This window comes from Lepus europaeus, chromosome 5, assembly GCF_033115175.1.
Source record: "Lepus europaeus isolate LE1 chromosome 5, mLepTim1.pri, whole genome shotgun sequence".
Taxonomy (NCBI): domain Eukaryota; kingdom Metazoa; phylum Chordata; class Mammalia; order Lagomorpha; family Leporidae; genus Lepus; species Lepus europaeus.
The window spans coordinates 10,698,959-10,716,756 of record NC_084831.1 but is presented as its reverse complement, the minus strand read 5'-3'; the positions used below and the strand labels follow the sequence as shown (position 1 = coordinate 10,716,756).

General features: G+C 49.7%; 1 protein-coding gene across 1 annotated transcript; it reads right to left on the bottom strand.

The window, feature by feature from the left end:
• Positions 1-9,791: 9,791 nt before the first annotated feature.
• RSC1A1 (regulator of solute carriers 1) lies at positions 9,792-17,790 on the bottom strand. Its single transcript, XM_062190475.1, has one exon. It carries the CDS (start codon positions 17,788-17,790, stop codon positions 15,994-15,996), a length of 1,797 nt encoding a protein of 598 aa, XP_062046459.1. The 3' UTR covers positions 9,792-15,993.
• Positions 17,791-17,798: the final 8 nt, after the last annotated feature.

Genomic DNA, 17,798 nt, shown 5'->3' with positions numbered 1-17,798 from the left:
CAGCTCACTGCGCCTGTCCCCACATCTGTGACTCAGGAAAAAATGTGTAAACAATGTCGTCCGCCCCTGAGTCTCATACTGCTAATCACCATGGGATGAGGGAGAAATTGGGAAGACAAGTCCTCTGGTTTGAATGTGGCTTTGCTCCCCAGGGGTTCATGCACTAGGGGTTTGGTTCCCAGTGTGGCCCAGGAGAGGTGGTGGCACCTTTAAGAGGCGGGGCCTCATGGGAGGCTCTTAGGTCATCACAGTCCTCAGGGTTCTCCTGGGACCCTGAGTTAGTTCTCCTGAGCCAGTTATAAAAGCCTGAGCACTTGAGCCTTGACTCTCTTTCTGGCTTCCTGTCTAGCCATGCGATTTTTTTTTTTTAAAGTGACATCATATTTTTGATGTTCGTGCGTGTGTCTGAATTTGTTTTATTGGGGTGAGGACATAGGTTGGGAAAGGTTGCCTTGGGGTATGCCCCTCCCAGAGAATGAACTGACTTCATTTTTAAAAAAATATTTATTTATTTATTTATTTGAAAGACAGAGTTACACAGAGAGAGGAGAGGCAGAGAGAGAGAGAGAGAAGTCTTCCATCTGCTGGTTCACTCCCCAGTTGGCCGCAACAGCCAGAGCTGTGCCAATCCAAAGCCAGGAGCCAGGAGCTTCTTCCCGGTCTCCCATGCGGGTGCAGGGGCCCAAGGACCTGGGCCATCCTCTACTGCTTTCCCAGGCCACAGCAGAGAGCTGGATTGGAAGTGGAGCAGGCAGGACCAGAACCTGATGCCCATATGGGATGCCGGCACTGCAGGCATGACTTCATTTATTTAAAAAAAAAAATTATTTATTTATTTATTTGAAAGGCAGAGTTATAGAGGTAGAGGCAAAGACAGAGAGAGAGAGAGGGGTCTTCCATTCGTTGGTTCACTCCCCAAATGGGCGTAATGGCTGGAGCTGGACTGATCCAAAGCCAGGAGCCAGGAGCCAGGAGCCAGGAGCTTCTTCCCGGATCTCCCATGCAGGTGCAGGGATACAAGCACTTGGGCCATCTTCTACTGCTTTCCCAGGCCATAAACAGAGAGCTGGATGGGAAGTGGAACAGCCAGGACTCGAACCAGAGCCCATATGGGATGCTGCAGGCCACCGCTTTACCTGCTAGGCAACAGCGCCAGCCCCCTGACTTCATTTTAAATGTAACTTTATCATGAATAACCACCCCTGCAGATTCAAATGCGAGTATTAGAAATCCAACCTGCCTCAATGCCACTGTGTCCACAGAAGTAACACACTTCGATGTGTCAGAGCCCAGATTTTTCTGTGAACCTACCAATGTCTATCTGTGGAAATAGGCATTGTGATGATGTTGATTTTTCTTTGATGCTTTTCTTTACTAGTACATAGTGCTTTATCCTTTTTTTTTTTTTTTTTGACAGGCAGAGTGGACAGTGAGAGAGAGAGAGAGAAAGGTCTTCCTTTGCCGCTGGTTCACCTTCCAATGGCCGCCGCGGCTGGCGCACCGCGCTGATCTGAAGGCAGGAGCCAGGTGCTTCTCCTGGTCTCCCATGGGGTGCAGGGCCCAAGCACTTGGGCCATCCTCCACTGCACTCCCGGGCCCAGCAGAGAGCTGGCCTGGAAGAGGGGCAACCGGGACAGAATCCGGCGCCCCAACCGGGACTAGAACCCCGTGTGTCGGCGCCGCAAGGCGGAGGATTAGCCTGTTGAGCCACGGCGCCGGCCTAATCCTATTTGTTCTTAACACTTGGTCTTCCTAAAGAAATGAATTTCCAAAGTCAAATGACATCCTCTGTCCCCCTCAAACCTAACACGGTAGATGGTGGGACGCACCCCGTGGTGGTGATGGGGAGAGACGCCAGCCTGGAGGCCCATGGGAGGGAGGTGAGGGGGTGGAGGCTTTGCGAGAGAAGTCATTGTGGATGAAAGGCCCCCCATGGGCCATCACAGGCATCGAACCCCCTACCCTCCACCCCAGGTCGAAGCCCGCCTGTGATGTGATCGCTGGCTTGTGCACAAGCTCCTGCCAGCTCCAGAACCGTGACCTCAGGAAACCTCTTTTCTTTCTAAAGTTCCTCAGCCTCGTTAAAGTAGCAATCAAACCGCCAGAAGAGATACTGAAGGAGGACCACAGAGAAGGGCCCGGATGTGCACTGCCGCGGAGAGGAGGAGAGGAAGCCATCCCGGCGGCTTCGACCTGCCGCACCCCCAGCTGGGGCCAGCTGCTCGGCAGAGTAGTTACCTTGCCAGCTGGGACGCCACCGCCCCTCCTGGGTGCCTGACCCAAATCCCAGCTCCTCAGCTTTTGACCCAGCTTTCTGCCGAAGGGCACCCAGGGAGGCAGTAGGTGGTGGCTCAAGTGTGTGGGTCCCTCCCACTGGCACAGCAGCCTGGGAATGAGTTCCAGGGTCCTGGCTTCAGCCTGGCCCAGCCCTGGCTGTTGCAGGCATTTGGGAAATGAACCAGCTCATAGGAAGTCTCTATCTCTCTGTCTCTTCCTCTTTGCCTTTCAAATACAATTAGAACAAGTGAATTTTATAATAAATGTTTTTAAAATTCATTGGACAGAGCTAGCGCCGCGGCTCACTAGGCTAATCCTCTGCCTTGTGGCGCTGGCACACTGGGTTCTAGTCCCGGTCGGGGCGCCGGATTCTGTCCCGGTTGCCCCTCTTCCAGGCCAGCTCTCTGCTGTGGCCAGGGAGTGCAGTGGAGGATGGCCCAAGTGCTTGGGCCCTGCACCCGCATGGGAGACCAGGAGAAGCACCTGGCTCCTGCCATCGGAACAGCGCGGTGCGCCGGCCACGGCGGCCATTGGAGGGTGAACCAACGGCAAAAGGAAGACCTTTCTCTCTGTGTCTCTCTCTCACTGTCCACTCTGCCTGTCAAAATAAATAAATAAATAAAATTCATTGGACAGAATTTTAAAAAAAAATTATTAATTTATTTGAAAGGCAGAGTTACAGGGAAAGAGAAATCTTCCATCTTTCCATCTGCTGATTCACTCCCCAAATGGCCGCAAAGGCCAAGACTGGGCTAGGCTGATGCCAGGAGCCTGGAATTTCATCTGGGTCTCCCACATGGGTGGCAGGGACTCAAGCATTCAGGCCACCCTCTGCTGATTTCCTAGGCACATTAGCAAGGAGCTGGACTGGACGTGGAGCAGCCAGGACTCAGAATAATGTTCATGTGAGTTGCTGGTGTTGCAAGTGGTGACCTAACCTGCTGCACCACGATGGGGGCTGTTGAGGACTTTTTTTTTTTTTTAAGTGGAGGAGATTTAAGAGACTAATTCCTCCCTTTTTGCCCAACTCAAGGCAAATAGATTGATGTCCCCAGGGGAGCGAGCATTTCCTTGGCCACCAGGCTGTGAAGCTGTTGGAGCGCACAGAGCTGGGGTGGTGACCGCAAGAGCCCGGGCTCCCACACCTTACCTCCAGCACCCAGAGCAGTGCAGAAAGTCTAAGATTGGGCAAAGCACGGCAAGGCAGCTTGAACTGCACGATTTTGACGTGTTCCTTTCTCTGTTGTCTGGTCAGCAGGCTACACTGCGGATCATTCCACCTCCTGGCTCAAAAGCCTCCAGCATCCCCTGTCGGAGCGTGTGCAGTGAAAGCCACGCCCTTCCTTCGCTTCCCAGGCCACAGCTGGCCTGATTCATCCTGACAAGCCCCGACCCCTAAGCTCCCACGGACCTTCCTTCTCTCCAGCACCCGGGTCTGTCCCCGTGCTCTTCCCCAGCACGGCCGAAGCTGCTGGCCATTCACAAAATCTCCTTTCCACAGTGGTCACGTGGTAGTCAGCCCAGTGCTAGACTACGTTTCCCAGGCTCCTTTGCAGTAGGCACAGCATACAATCACGCCCTCTCCAAAGGATGAAAGGGAATGAAGGGATCCACCCCTAGGCTGGGTTTCCAAGCACGTGGGGCTCCTTTTCCACGCTGTTTCTTTCTCCACCCGGTGGGATACAGCCAAGGGCATGTCAGGCCTACAAGATGTGAAGAGGCTAGACCCCCAAGTGACTGCATGGGGCGGAGCTGTCCATCCACCCGGGACATGGGCCTTGAACTGTAATGCAGACACAACGTAATCTTTCATTGCAGTAAACTGTTGAAATTTTCGGGCCTCTTTATTCTCTTAGCCTAGCCTGACCGACTGCATCCCAAACCTCACCAGGCAGGAGACAGACTTCTTGTCAGGTGGTAATTTAAATATTCTCAGAAGACCTGCATTCTTGATTCCTCGACATCCAGTAGCCTCTTTTCCCTCCCAGGATGTCAATCTGCATTTTCACTGTAGAATTCACCGTGAGATTCAGCGGGTGAAGCCGCTGCCTGCGATGCTGGCATCTCACATGGGCACCCATTAGCTCCACTTCCGGAGATAGCCTCTTATTTCCGTGGACAGCTAAAAAATGTTTCTGCATCCCAGTTGCATTAGAGGGGTTGTACCGTGGCTCACTTGGTTAACCCTCCGCCTGCGGCGCCGGCATCCCATATGGGCGCCAGGTTCTAGTCCCAGTTGCTCTTCTTCCAGTCCAGCTCTCTGCTGTGGCCCAGGAGGGCAGTGGAGGATGGCCCAAGTGCTTTGGCCCCAGCACCTGAATGGGAGACAGGAAGAAGCACCTGGCTCCTGGCTTCGGATCGGTGTAGCGTCAGCCGTAGCGGCCATTTGGGGAGTGAGCCAACGGAAAGAAGACCTTTCTCTGTGTCTCTATCTATAACTCTACCTGTCAAATAAATTAAAAAAAAAAAAAAAAAAAAAAAAAAAAAAAGCTCATTAGAGGGCCGGCACTGCGGCTCACTAGGCTAATCCTCCGTCTGCGGCGCCGGCACCCCAGATTCTGTCCTGGTTGCTCCTCTTCCAGTCTAACTCTCTGCTGTGGCCAGGGATAGCAGTGGAGGATGGCGCAGGTACTTGGGCCCTGCACCCGCATAGACCAGGAGGAAGTACCTGGCTCCTGACTTCGGATCTGTGCAGCGTGCCTGCTGTAGCAGCCATCTCGGGGGGTGAACCAATGGAAGGAAGACCTTTCTCTCTGTCTCTCTCACTGTCTGACTCTGCCTGTCCAAAAAAAAAAAAAAAAATGCTCATTAATGTAAATTAAAACTGTTATCTGGGGCCGGTGTTATGGCATAACAGGTTGAGCTGCTGTCTGCAACGCTGGCTTTCTATATGGGCAACGGTTCAAGTCCTGGCTGCTCCACTTTAGATCCAGCTCCCTGGTACGTGCCTGGGAATGCAGTGGAAGACCAAGGACCCAGATCCTTGGGTGCCTGCACCCATGTGGGAGACCCAGAAGAAGCTCCTGGCTCCTGGCTTTGGCCTGGCCCAGCCCTGGCCCTTGCAGCCACTTGGAGAGTGAGCCAGCAGATGGAAGACCTCTCTCTCTGTTACTCTTTCAACTGAATAAATAAGTCTTAATAAATAAATAAAAATGTTATCTGAGATGGGGGCTCACTGCAGGTTTTGGGGAGAGGCCCGATCTAACAGAATCCTGCAGGCTGTCACGCCAAGGACAGACAAGCTCAGGGAGACCTGTTACAATTATCCAGGTGGGAGGGGATGGATGGTGCCTGGGACCTGGGCTCTGTAAAGGACCAGATTTTGAATATATTTTAAAGTGGAGCCAACAGGGCTTAAGATGAGTTGGAGGAAGTGTGTGAGGCACAGGATCGAAGCTTTAGAGAGAGCAAGTGGAAAGATGAACTGCTGACCACATCACGGGGAGGCCACAGGGGAGCAGGCGTGGGCGATGGGGTCATTTCGGCTCAGGGCACTTCAATTTCATATCATCTGTCACTGAGATGTTGCCTTTTAATAACCTTCTAGGAGAAGCGAAGCCATACTAGCTCTGTTTTTTTAGAACAAACTCCATGTATGAGAATTGGTAAGTAGTTAACCCCATTAATACTTTAATAGCTCTTAACAAAGAGCCGTATCTGATGACAAGCGAGCCATTTCGTGTATGATGGCAGCGAATTCTGCTGTTACATATTGTGAGCTTTGGTGCTTTCTTCTTTTTAAATCTCTCTTCCAGGGATGGCATTGTGGTACAGCGGGTTAAGCCACTGCTTAGGACACTGGCATCCTGTATCAGAGTGCTGGAGTCCCAGCTGCTCCACTTCCATTCCAGCTCCCTGCTGATGCTCCTGGGAAAGCAGTGGAAGATGGTCCAAGTCCTTGGGCCCCTGCAGCCACATAGGAGACCTGGATGAAGCTCCTGGCTCCTGGCTTTGGCCCAGCCGCAGCCATTGCAGCCATTTGGGAAGTGAGCCAGCAGATAGAAGATCTCTTTCTATGTTTCCTCCTCTTTGTAACTCTGCCTTTCAAATAATAAATAAATCTTTAAAAAAATCAGTGAATCCCCTTTGTCTGTGCCAAGGATCCCTAATTCTTTCCAATAATTCAATAGCTCACCATTTCTGCTACCATCAACCCAGGGAGTATGGAGCACTAGAAATCTCATATTTAATGAAATTTAGTATTAAACGATAGAAACCTGAACAGTGCCAACATAATAATTACTTCTTTCCTCCAACTACAGTGGCCTTCTTATTAAGATTTTTTATTTTTATTTATTTGAAAGTTAGAGAGAAGGAGAGAGAGAGAGATAGAAAGAGAGAGAGAGAGATGTGTCTTCCATCCACTGGTTCACTCCCCAGTTGGCCGCAACTGCCGGAGCTGTGCCGTGCCAATCTGAAGCCAGGAGCCAGGAGCTTCTTCTGGGTCTCCCACACTGGTGCAGGGGCCCAAGGACTTGGGCCATCCTCTACTGCTTTCCCAGGCCATAGCAGAGAGCTGGGTCAAAGAGGAGCAGCTAGCAGCTGGCAGCCCATATGGGAAGCCAGCACTGCAGGTGGCAGCTTTACCCACTACGCCACAGCGCCGGCCCCTACAGTGGCCTTTCCTTTCCTCTTTTCAAGGTGAGGAAGGTGAACTGAGCAAGGCAGGCTCTAAGCTGCCCCCTGTTAAAGCCAGCAGTTCCTGTACATCGGGGTCCCCTCAGATCAAGCCCTCATGGCAAAAAGTTACACAGGAAGCGATGATCTGGTTACTTGGCACCCCAGGGTATTTCTACTCAAAATCCTCAAAAACGGTTCATTTTTAATCATTTTTAACACAGGCACGTTATTTACAAGTCTCGGAAGCTGCCCTGAAACCCTCGACAGTTCACAGTGGTCGTTCTGTTTGTGAGCAGATTACCCGGAGTCAGGACAGGCACTTCCCCCATCGGACGCTAGAAGACTGACATTCCGGGGAGGGCATCTGGAGCTGTGGTTAAGCTGCCTCTTGGAACGCCCACACCCAGCATCAGGCTGGAGTCCAGGCTCTGCTTCCAGTCCAGCTTCCTACTACAGAGCATCCTGGGAGGCAGCAGTTGATGGCCCCTGTGGGAGACCCAGATGGAATTCCAGGCTCCTGGCTTCAGCCTGGCCTAGCCCTGGCTGTTGTAGGCATTTGGGGGAGTGAGCTAGCAGACGGAAGTGGGCCCCTGCTACTCATGTGGGAGACCTAGATGGAGTTCCAGGCTCCTGGTTTCAGCCTGGCCCCGCCCTGGCTATTGCAACCATTTGGGAAACAAAGCAGTAAATGGAAGATCTCTCCCTCTCCTGTCTTTCAAATAACTGAAGGTTCAAAAAAATAAAAATAAAAAACACAAGGGACTGGTGTTGAGGGCCTCATGGGCACCAGTTTGTGCCCAGGCTGCTCCACTTCCAATCCATCCTCCTGTGAATAGCCTAGGAAAAGCAGTGGAAGATGGTGCAAGTGACTGGGCTCCTGCACCCACATGGGAGACCAGGATGAAGCACTTGGCTTTGGCCTGGCCCAGCGCTACTGGCCATTGTGCCTATCTGGAGAGTGAACCAAGGAATGGAAGGTCTGTCCCTCCCTCTAACTCTTTCAAAATAAGTCTTTAGGACCAGTGTGGCAGCATTTTGGGTTAAGCCACTGCTTGCAGCACTGGCATCTCATATGGGCGCCAGTTCAAGTCCCAGCTGCTCCACTTCCAATCCAGCTCCCTGCTAATGTGCCTGAGAAGGCAACGGAAGATGGTCCAAGAACACACATGGGACTCAGCAGCAGCTCCCGGCTCCTGGCTTCGGCCTGGCCCAGCCCTGGCTGCTGCGGACATTTGGGGAATGAAACAGTGGATGGAAGCGCTTTTTTACTCTGCCTTTCAAATAAATCTTAAAAAAAAAAAAAAAAAAGGCATTTAGAAAAATGAATTCTGATAGGGGATCTGATCCATCCCCCAAATCTAAAATCTGACTTGGTAGTCAAGCAGTAAACTGATGTGGGACGCTGGCAGGAGACACAGCACGGAAAAACTGTCTCCTGTGGCAACCTGGATGGTTGGCTACCTTTGTCACAGTCTAAAGCTCGAGCCCAGGAGTTTAGAACTGGCTACATGCAGAAATGAAAAGAAACACAGAAAACACACTTTGGGCTTTGAAGGGCTGTACAAAATCAGTTTCCTCTGAGTTGTTTGACACAGCATTTGCATACCAACTCCCAATAAGACTCCACCCTGCAGCCAGTTTCCCCACTCAGACCTATTGCAGCTGAGCTCAAGGGAGTCAGGGTTGGGAACCGTGCAGGGAGGAGCTGCAAGGGTGGCTCCCGGCATGCAGAACTTACTAGAGGCCAAGAGTAAGTCTGCCACATCAGTTGTTTTGGTGAAGGAACCACAAACTGATTTTAAAAGCCACTCACTCTTTCCCAAGCCCTTAGCCCTCAGGCCCCCAGCCTTGTGCCAGCAGTGAGCTAGGCACGCTGTGTGATCCCCGGGGGCCAATGGACTACGGACAACAGTGTTCCTTCCAGAGGCTCCTCAGGAACCGGAGCGAACATCCTCGAGATGCCTGCTCACCGGGACTTCCCCATCTTCCCTCTCCCCGGGGGACTGGCAGTGCGGTTTCCTGCCCCTGCTCCATCAGTTTATGGGGGGGCAGAGCTTGGCAGTCTAAGGAGCCTCCATCAAGATCTGAGGGAGGACAGGGCATCACAGGGCACTCTGGACTTCCAGGCAACGGACAGCACGTTGGGCCATCTCCTTTGGGGAAAGGGTACGTGTGGCTTTAGTGTGAAGATGCAATGGGGACAGCCAAGTGCACAGAAGAGTCTATGGCACAGCGCCCCCTGCAGTCTGGTATGGCCATGGCACATGTTCCTGCCAGTGAAGTGCACACTGCTCCCAACCCGGATACGTAAGCTCCCCAAACAACCCTCATTCATGCTGACTTGCAAGGTAGTTCTGAAAACAGGCTGAAATGGGCAGAACCCTGGTAGCCTAGGACCCTGAGATGGCCTGGGGCAGAGCCCTTGCCCCATATTAAGCTGCCCAATGAGTTATTCCAAGTACTTCACATGTATTAACTTGTTCAATCTCTAAAACCGTCCTGATGGTCCCCCTTTGACAGATGAGGAAACTGAGGCAGGGAAGGTCATGCAACGTACCCGAAGTCATGTGACAGAGCAGTGGCAACGCTGGAGTCCAAGCCCAGCCAGGCTGCCTCGAGGCAGGCATCTCTGGCACTGTGCTCTGTGGCTCTATGGCGTCTTCTCTCTTACTGCGCCCCGACTGCAGCAGAGTCCCCAGCCCATCAGCAGACAGCGTCCTCCTGCCATGGTCGTCTGCAAGTTAACTTAATGGCCCTGATGCCCATTCCTCTGGGGTTCAGGCTCTGCAAGGCCCGTGCCTGGGTATAAGCAACTTAAAGGAGCAAGGAGACAGAGACGGGGACAAAGCTCAAGAAATCACCTCAATTTAAAAGAAACTGGTCAAACAGAAATCTTATGATAAAAACTTTATTGTCTTAAATATCAAATGTTTTACACACCACTTTTTCTTCAGAAAGTTCCTATTAAAAAAAGAAAAATAAAATAAAGTGTTTTGATTATTTAGGCTGACTTACATCTCAGGATGTGACAAAAATTCAAATCCAAATACAACTAGCTCACTCAGCTGCACACAGGTCCTATATTCAGCCCCTCAACCAACGGCACAACGCAACCAACTGTGGGATTCCTGAGTTTGGTTCCCTTAAGTTCTCAGAGTTTCCCCAACTCTTAGAACCAAAGCAAATGGTAGTGACTGTGCCACTGGCAAGCCTACTATGCCTATCGGCTTCGTTCTTCTCATTAGATGCAGTAGTATCAAAGCTTAAAGAAAAGCCAGAAAATCTTGCAATACATGAGCCACTGCAAGAACAAGGAGGGAAGGGAAGAAAGGAGGAGCTCCTATTTGCTAAGGTTTGCCAGATATGGCTATAAAACTGGTAAACAAACCTTTCTTGAGTGCAAAGGTCATTAGCCCAACTTGCCATGAAAATGAGACTTGGAATAAAAATGAACAAATCAATGTCATTTTAAGTGCACAGTGGAGAAAAGCAAATTCAATCAGTATGTTGAATTGCTCTCGGTATTTTACCAAAATGATTTCAAAACAATGATCATGGGAGTACAGAATAGAAATCTAAGCGACCAGAAGGAAAGGTTTCACACGGCTGGCAGAAAACCAGAGAGCCATGGGGCCTCCGAGGCAGGGAAGAGCAGTCCCTAGCGTCAGTCAGCCGAGCAGGACGACTCTGGGAACACATGCATCTGCCTCTGGCAGGAAACGCAGGTCTCCCTTCTTTAGGCCCCAGATGCGTTCATTCGACACTGTGTAGCACAAACTCCAGCGAGCGGAATCATTCCCACCGGATGTGCAGTTTTCCCAGGCATAAAATAGCCCAGAACACCTTTTCTCCCCAAATGTGCTAATGAGAACCTTCTGATGGTACACACTCTGGTCTTAGTTTGCTGAAACTTTCTACATAAAAGAAAACTCGCTCTTTATAGTATTTATGCCCCTGAACCATGTGGTGATTTCATTCCATACAATGGTGCCCTAACACCTAGCTGTATCCTTTCACTACACAGCCCCCTAAGAGTCGCGATTACCAACCACCAATTCATTAGTAACAAACCTGTGACAGTTTTCCAATTGTAAGCCTCAGAAGTCACTAACAGCATCCAGAAATCCTACTTGTATGCTTCAGGGCTTCAACTGTGGCATGTTGAATGACAGGGTGAGGAATGTCCCTTTGACGGAGCTGGCCTGAGAAGTCAGCAGAGCCTGGAATCCCTCGGACCAGGCAGCCCACCATGCAGCTCCACAACCACCGCTTGCTACGCTGGCTCCCTCTCCCGATTCTTGTCTTCACAGGCTGCCTCCAGCTCCTTTAAAATAGCACATCCTGCAGAATCCTGTTCGCCCAGATGGCCAGTGTTCCAGAGCAACTGCGCCCACAGGGGGGTGGGGAGGCTGCAGCAGCACACCCCAAATTCCTGCCCTGCACGGAAGGGTTCCTGACGGGAGCAGAGGCTGTCACGGTGCCACTTTCCATTTACTTGGACTTCTCTCCTCTGTACCCCTCCCACCACAAATTGATTCCTCAATATCTGATGTCTTCCAGCTTTTCGACCAAATGTTACAAGATTTTTGTTGGATTCTCTAATCCTGTTTTTTTTAAAGAACAGCTTGAGATTTGCAGCATCTGATTGCACTGTGAGCCTGATTTTTCCCAGTCTGCTCTGAATGGGAGCCAAGGAACTCTTCTAAAATAAAAGCATACTAAAAGGCAAAAACAGGTCTTGCTTTTGAAGCTCAACTTTGTTCCATGTTTCTCTAGCAGACTGAAAGCTTCATGGGTGCAGGATTCCAACTTGTTGTAGTCACCAGAATTCACTGGTACCTTGCACAGGCTCTCAACATTTGATGAACGAATCAAAGTAGCAGCAAAGAATCTTATTCAAAGACTCCCACTACATAGCCTTAAAGAAGTATTAACTTCCTCTGAAACTTTTTTTTGGAACCTTTGCTCTCCCTTAATCATTAAACCACTTGACAGCACAACAAAGAATGTAATAAAACACCTACAAACCATTTTTGGTATGTGTGATGCAAAACTCATCTTGAATTCTTTGTATCCAAACAAACAAACAAAACAAACCAAAACAAACAAACAAAAAAAACTGACTTGACATAGAATCATTCTGAATCAACTCAATTAGGGTGAACCTGAGGGCCACTTTATATGCAGGTCCTCCGTTTCAAACTTCCTGACATAGAGTCTCACTTTAACCCCTCACTAAAATTTGCTAACTCTGCTATCCAGAGAAACTAAGGCACAAAAGAAAATCAGGTCCATCAAAGGTTCACCCTTCCTTTCCTCAGCTTATTCAATGGATTCCTACTGACAACTAAGGAGGGACTGCTCATGTGTATAACCTGAGCCATGATTACATTTCCAGGTCTCAAGGACAGGCTTTGAGTTCACTCTGTTGTAAAGAGGAACAGACACTGCCAGGGAAAAGGCTATTTTTTTTCCCCATATATATATTATAGAAACTGAAAGGTGACATTCACCTTCCAAGCAGGGGAACTCTTGAAAACTCTTTGTGTCTTCCTAGTTCAGTCACAGACTACACGAAGCCATCAACTCTCAAGAAGAAACTCGGCTTCTTGGTGAGTCCTTGTCCCGGACAATGCAAAGTCTGGTCAGCTTTCCTTCAGCAGCATCGCCAGTGCTAAGCCTGAACTGGGTGGCGATTCTGTCATTCCACACCCCCTCGCCTCAGCCAAGAGGCAGGCGGATGCGCTGCTAACTCTCCCAGCCCGCGATCTGCAAGGTGCTCTGTGACACGGTGGGATAAAAGCCACCATTAAGCTGGTCTGTCTGTAGGTACAAAACCTGCTCACTTTTTGACCTACATAAAATTAGCTGGAAGTTATATGTCAACCACACATATGAGACGGCTTTACATGTCTCTGTGTGTGTATACATAGACATGACCTAACTACATGTGTACGGCTTTCACTAGAGAAGGGAAGCTTACCAGGAAGGCAGGAAGGTTCCACATTCACTGGTTATAAAGTCAGTGACAAGTCTCCGATTTCTATGCACCCTCTTGCTACTAAAACGCTTTGGGGAAAACACAGGGGGCTGTGTCTCCCTTGAGTACATATGGAGAAATCTCTACACAGCATCACAGACGTCACGGTGGAAGAGTCTGAACACACATGCTCAACACCTACCCAGCCACCCTTGCCAGCAACCGGTTCTACGACATTGAGAGCCAATGCCCAAAGAGTAAAGGTTACTGTCTGTCCACAGGCCTCAACAGGTGCCACTAGAAACATCCCGTAACAGAGCTGGTGAGCGGAAACTGATGGGCCAGGTACAGCTGTCACCTAGCACAGCCCTGCTCACAGGAACCAGCTGAAGGCCAGGCCTCCTCTCTCTGGAGAACACAGAGACCACCCTTGGAGAGACGTGCTGATGGCAGAGCTGCCCAATACTGGTTAAAGTAAAGGAGCTGTCCAGTGCTGGTGCTGACTGGCTGTTACCACGTCTTTGGGCAAACATAGGAATTCACAACAATCTGACCTCGTCTTAGAAGAAGTTAATCTGAAATTTCTGTATCTCTGGGGTTCTTAAAGTGCTAAATGCTAATAAAAACTGACAATGAAGATGGACTTCCTTAATATTCTGTGTTCCAGAACTGCTAAATTTAAGTCATTCAGAATCCTAATGATGTCAACTTTATTTTTATAAAAATTGACAGAAAAAGAAGAAATTTAAAAATCAAAAGACGTTACAGAGTGAAAAAAAAAATAACAAAAGAAAAGGGGAAGGGGTATTTGGCAAATGGGTTAAGCTCATTCAAAGTATCCCTATCAAGAGTAAGTATTAAAGGCCTATTCAACATTCTCCTAAAAATACAGACATATCTGAAAAGCTACTGGGATGAAATCTCCAGACTGATACGCTATATCCCACTGGGACTGCCTCCCAAACCTCCACATTTGGGAAACGTGAGAACTCAGCGGCCATGCAGCTGAACAGAGCGCCCAGTTTGCTCTGCTCACACAAACGGTGGGGGCCTTCTTCACACAGGCGGCCTTTCTGGAACAGTCTGTCATGGGTAACTTCCTCCACCCCAACTCCCCCACCCCACCACAAGGCTCCCAATACTTTGAAGCTTAAAACACATTCCCAAACCACCACCATAAAGCAAGTACAGGGTCCTGTTGCATTGCTACTAGATTTTGCTTCAATCATAGCACCAACTACTTAATTACAATCACAGCTCTAAGAACTGGTGGACAGAAATCCTGTAAGCAGTTTCCTAGTGCATCTTACGTCTTTGGTGCAGGACAGGCCAAAGGGTCTACAACGTGTGATTGTCTAAAAGAACATCTGAAAGACAACCTGGCCAAGCCGCTGCTCCGAGCGCCCTCTGGAAAGCAGGGGGCAGCAGCTCTCTCCCTCAACCTGTTCCTAACGTCACAAAGGTCACGCGAAGCGATGGAGCTTCCCACCACACCACTGAAGTCTCACAGCACACATGCACACACACCATAGCAAAAGGAGACAGAAACTGCATCGGGGGGACAGGAACAGCCTCTAAATGCCCCTACATCAAAGCCTCACCAACTCCTGAGATAAGAGCCTCCGTTGTGACTGCGCTCAATGAGTGGAACTCCGATGCAAAGAACAAGCTTTCAAACAGAACTCAGACAAAATCACTGAAGTTCAAAAATTATTCTTTCGAAGTCTGTTCATACAACCTGGAGTCAGGAATTATCATTCTCAAAACACAAGTTTCTGATTCTCACTAGGTACCTAGGAGGGCAGTTTATTTTTTCAAGGAAGAATCACTAAGATCTATCCAGTAGGGTTATTGCACAGTGGGGCCCCCAGGACAAGGATTTCCAAGGGCTAGTCCTTGTATAAAAAAAGGCCACAATAAATACATCATCTGTACAGTGTGCCCCACTCTAACTCGACATGGTCAACACAAATACGATGAATCTTGCTTAAAAAAGAAACTCCTGAGGAAAGAAAAGGATGAGAAAACTCTACCAAGGCCACTTGCGTCAGAAACCGCCATTACCCTCACTGCCACGAAGGCCACTCACCAGCCAGACGGACCATTCCAAGAACCAAGATGAACCAGGGACATGGTTACCACACTTCAGTGTTTCACTCAAATCACAGCTCACAGCAAGCGTTTGAAGGACTTCCTAGGCGAGTTTAGGAAGCAAATAAGCTGCTGGCAGTCAACTGCAGTCCATCATTAGTAACGGCTGAGGTGTTATCAGCGAGAAGCTAGCAAACCCAATCTCTAATGAATTCCAGTGTCTTGGCCGTTAACTTTCACTCACAGTTCTTGACATTTGGAAATGGAATTCCAGGTTTTCCTCCCGCCCCCATCACCTTTTTAAAATCAGGGTAGCACCATGTTTCACTCTAACGTTCATTTCCCCACTACATCCCCTTCAAGGTGAAGGGGATATTTGGCAATCAGTCCATGCAGCAGCCTGCGATGCACAAAGCAGCCCAAGTTTTAAACCCTCCCCACGCACCCTATTAAAATGCCAAATCCTAAGCAACAGATAAAAACCACACCACTCCAGGAGATAGTATTCAATTATTCTTCAACTTCCTGGAATAATTAATGAACCACAATACATACAGCACTGGGTATAATTCCAAACACCCAACTATGACCGAGTCAGCAAGCCACTCCTTGCCTACAGCAGACACACAAGCAGTGTTTTTAGCTACATGGGTGGCGGGATTTCTCATTGCTTCTGCCTTTCAAAGCATTCACTCTCATTCTAAAATGGTATGCTATACACAAAACCATCCATTTTATTCCAGAATACATCATCTTAATGAGAATAAAAAGCTTCTGTATGCACATACTGCCAATACATTTAAAAAGGTTCAAATTTTAACAAGTAGAAGAGACAAATTCATCAGACAAGTGATCATAAATTACTTTGGCCGAAAAAAATCATTAAAAAAAAAAATCTGGCTCAACATTCTGCTTGCAGGTTTCAACACATACTGTATGTGTGGTGAGTGTGTGTGTGTGTATGTGTGTGTATAGAAAGAGCATTTTTTAAGGGAATGGAGTACGGTCTAGCCCACTTTCCACAGTTATGTAGGGACTACAATGTTCTTTGCTAGCAAAACAAGAAGTGCAAGGTCTGCGTTTCCACCGACCCGATGCAAAGCCCCAAGCGCTTCCTGCAACGTAAAGCCGGCACGGAGAATCCGGTCAACATCAGCTGCAGGAAAACCTAAGGGTGGCAGAATGCAGGGCCTTGACGATGAATGGCTGGTAGGTGGTTCAACTTCAAGAGATGGTCGTGCAGCGTCACGACAGACGTCTTCTCTGGTCTCAGGCCTGTCTGGTGCTGGGTTCTGTGTGCCCTGACCCAAGTCTTTAACCAGCAAAGACTTAGTCTGCTCGGAAGTCTGACTGAGTGCATCCCCCTCACCTGTTAGAAGTCCGGGTGAAATTTCCACACCTAAGGTGCAGTGTGATTGACTAGATGTTTCAGCTGCGGTTACAGTGACAGAACGGCTCTCGTGCACTGAGCCCCCAGACCTGGGGGCACCGTTATGAGTTGACAGGCCACCACCTGGACCTTGGAAGGTAGTATTTTCTCCATCTTCTATTCCGGTGTCAGGTGAAGTGTCTGTTAATTTTTCTGTCTTCACAGACACAGGTATGGCCTCACGCGACACCTGTGGCCGCGCCTCATCCTGGGTCCGACGCTCATTTTCGGTCCATCTTGCAGAAAGGTTGTTACACGGCTGCCCCTCAGCTGTCCCTTCTGATTGACACATGACCTCTTCACATGCAGCTTCTGCCGCTGGTTTACTACTAATGACCAAAAGTTCATGAAGTTCTTTCAAGGCTGTCGTTATAGATGAACAAGATTCTTCTGCGGACTCTGCAGGGGGCTGACTACCGCCACAGACACTGGAGGAGGAGGCACGGCCGCCGTATTCGCTGTCTGTCCCAGGCATCTCCACACTACCTTCTGGGGGCTGCAGGTCCTGAATGGGGATGGAACCATTCAAGATCTCAGACGAAGGGCTGCATGGTGATAGCTCTACTTCCATGGAGGGATTCCCCAAAGTGAGATCAGACGCACTGCCATTCCCGACACTGGCATTCTGCCTGCCTGCGGAACTCAGCGCAGCAACCAGGGACTGTTCGGCTGCACCCACTTCCATAAGTGTTTCTGAGTTCGAGCAGCCACAGCGTCCGGAAGGGAGGGCGCCCTCCCCTGGATCTGGAAGACCCGCATTCTGCTGCAGATGACCGCCTCTCATCGTGGCTTCCCAGTCAGCAACTTCCTGTTTCTGCTGCCTTTCTCCAGGAAGTTCAAGGTCCCCTGTGTCACACGGAGCGTCCCGTGGGACCGCCTCGTGCTGCTCGTTCTCTGGTTCTTGGTGCTGCTGGAGGTCGTTCACTTGACTCGGGTTCTGATTTTCTGGATGCCAACCTTCTTCACCTACAAACATTTGTGGTTCATGCATCCTGGTAGTCGTGATGGATAAATTCACTTCCTGTCTCGTGTGGAGATGAAATCGGAGGCCCTGGGTGCTTCTTTCAGCAGCTACCTCCAGGCTGTCGGCAACACCTGCTTCTTCAGATGAACGCTGTAAAGGCATGGCTGGGCTCTGGGCTGCTGCAGAAGCACAAGGAGAATGGCCCTGGAGAGAAAGGTGGTCTTTCTTTTCAGAGTTTATCTGGAATCCATCTGAAGCCTTCCAGGCCGTCGCAGCTTCAGGTTCAGTGCTCTCTGGGTTATCGGGCTTGACAGGGCAGACTGAAGCAGGTACAGAGCGAGCAAGACTCGCGGGGTTCCCGGCCTCAGGACTCTGTCCTGAAGAATGGGCTGGATGGTCAGATCCATCTAAGGTTGGTGAGGACGACATTCCCAGTG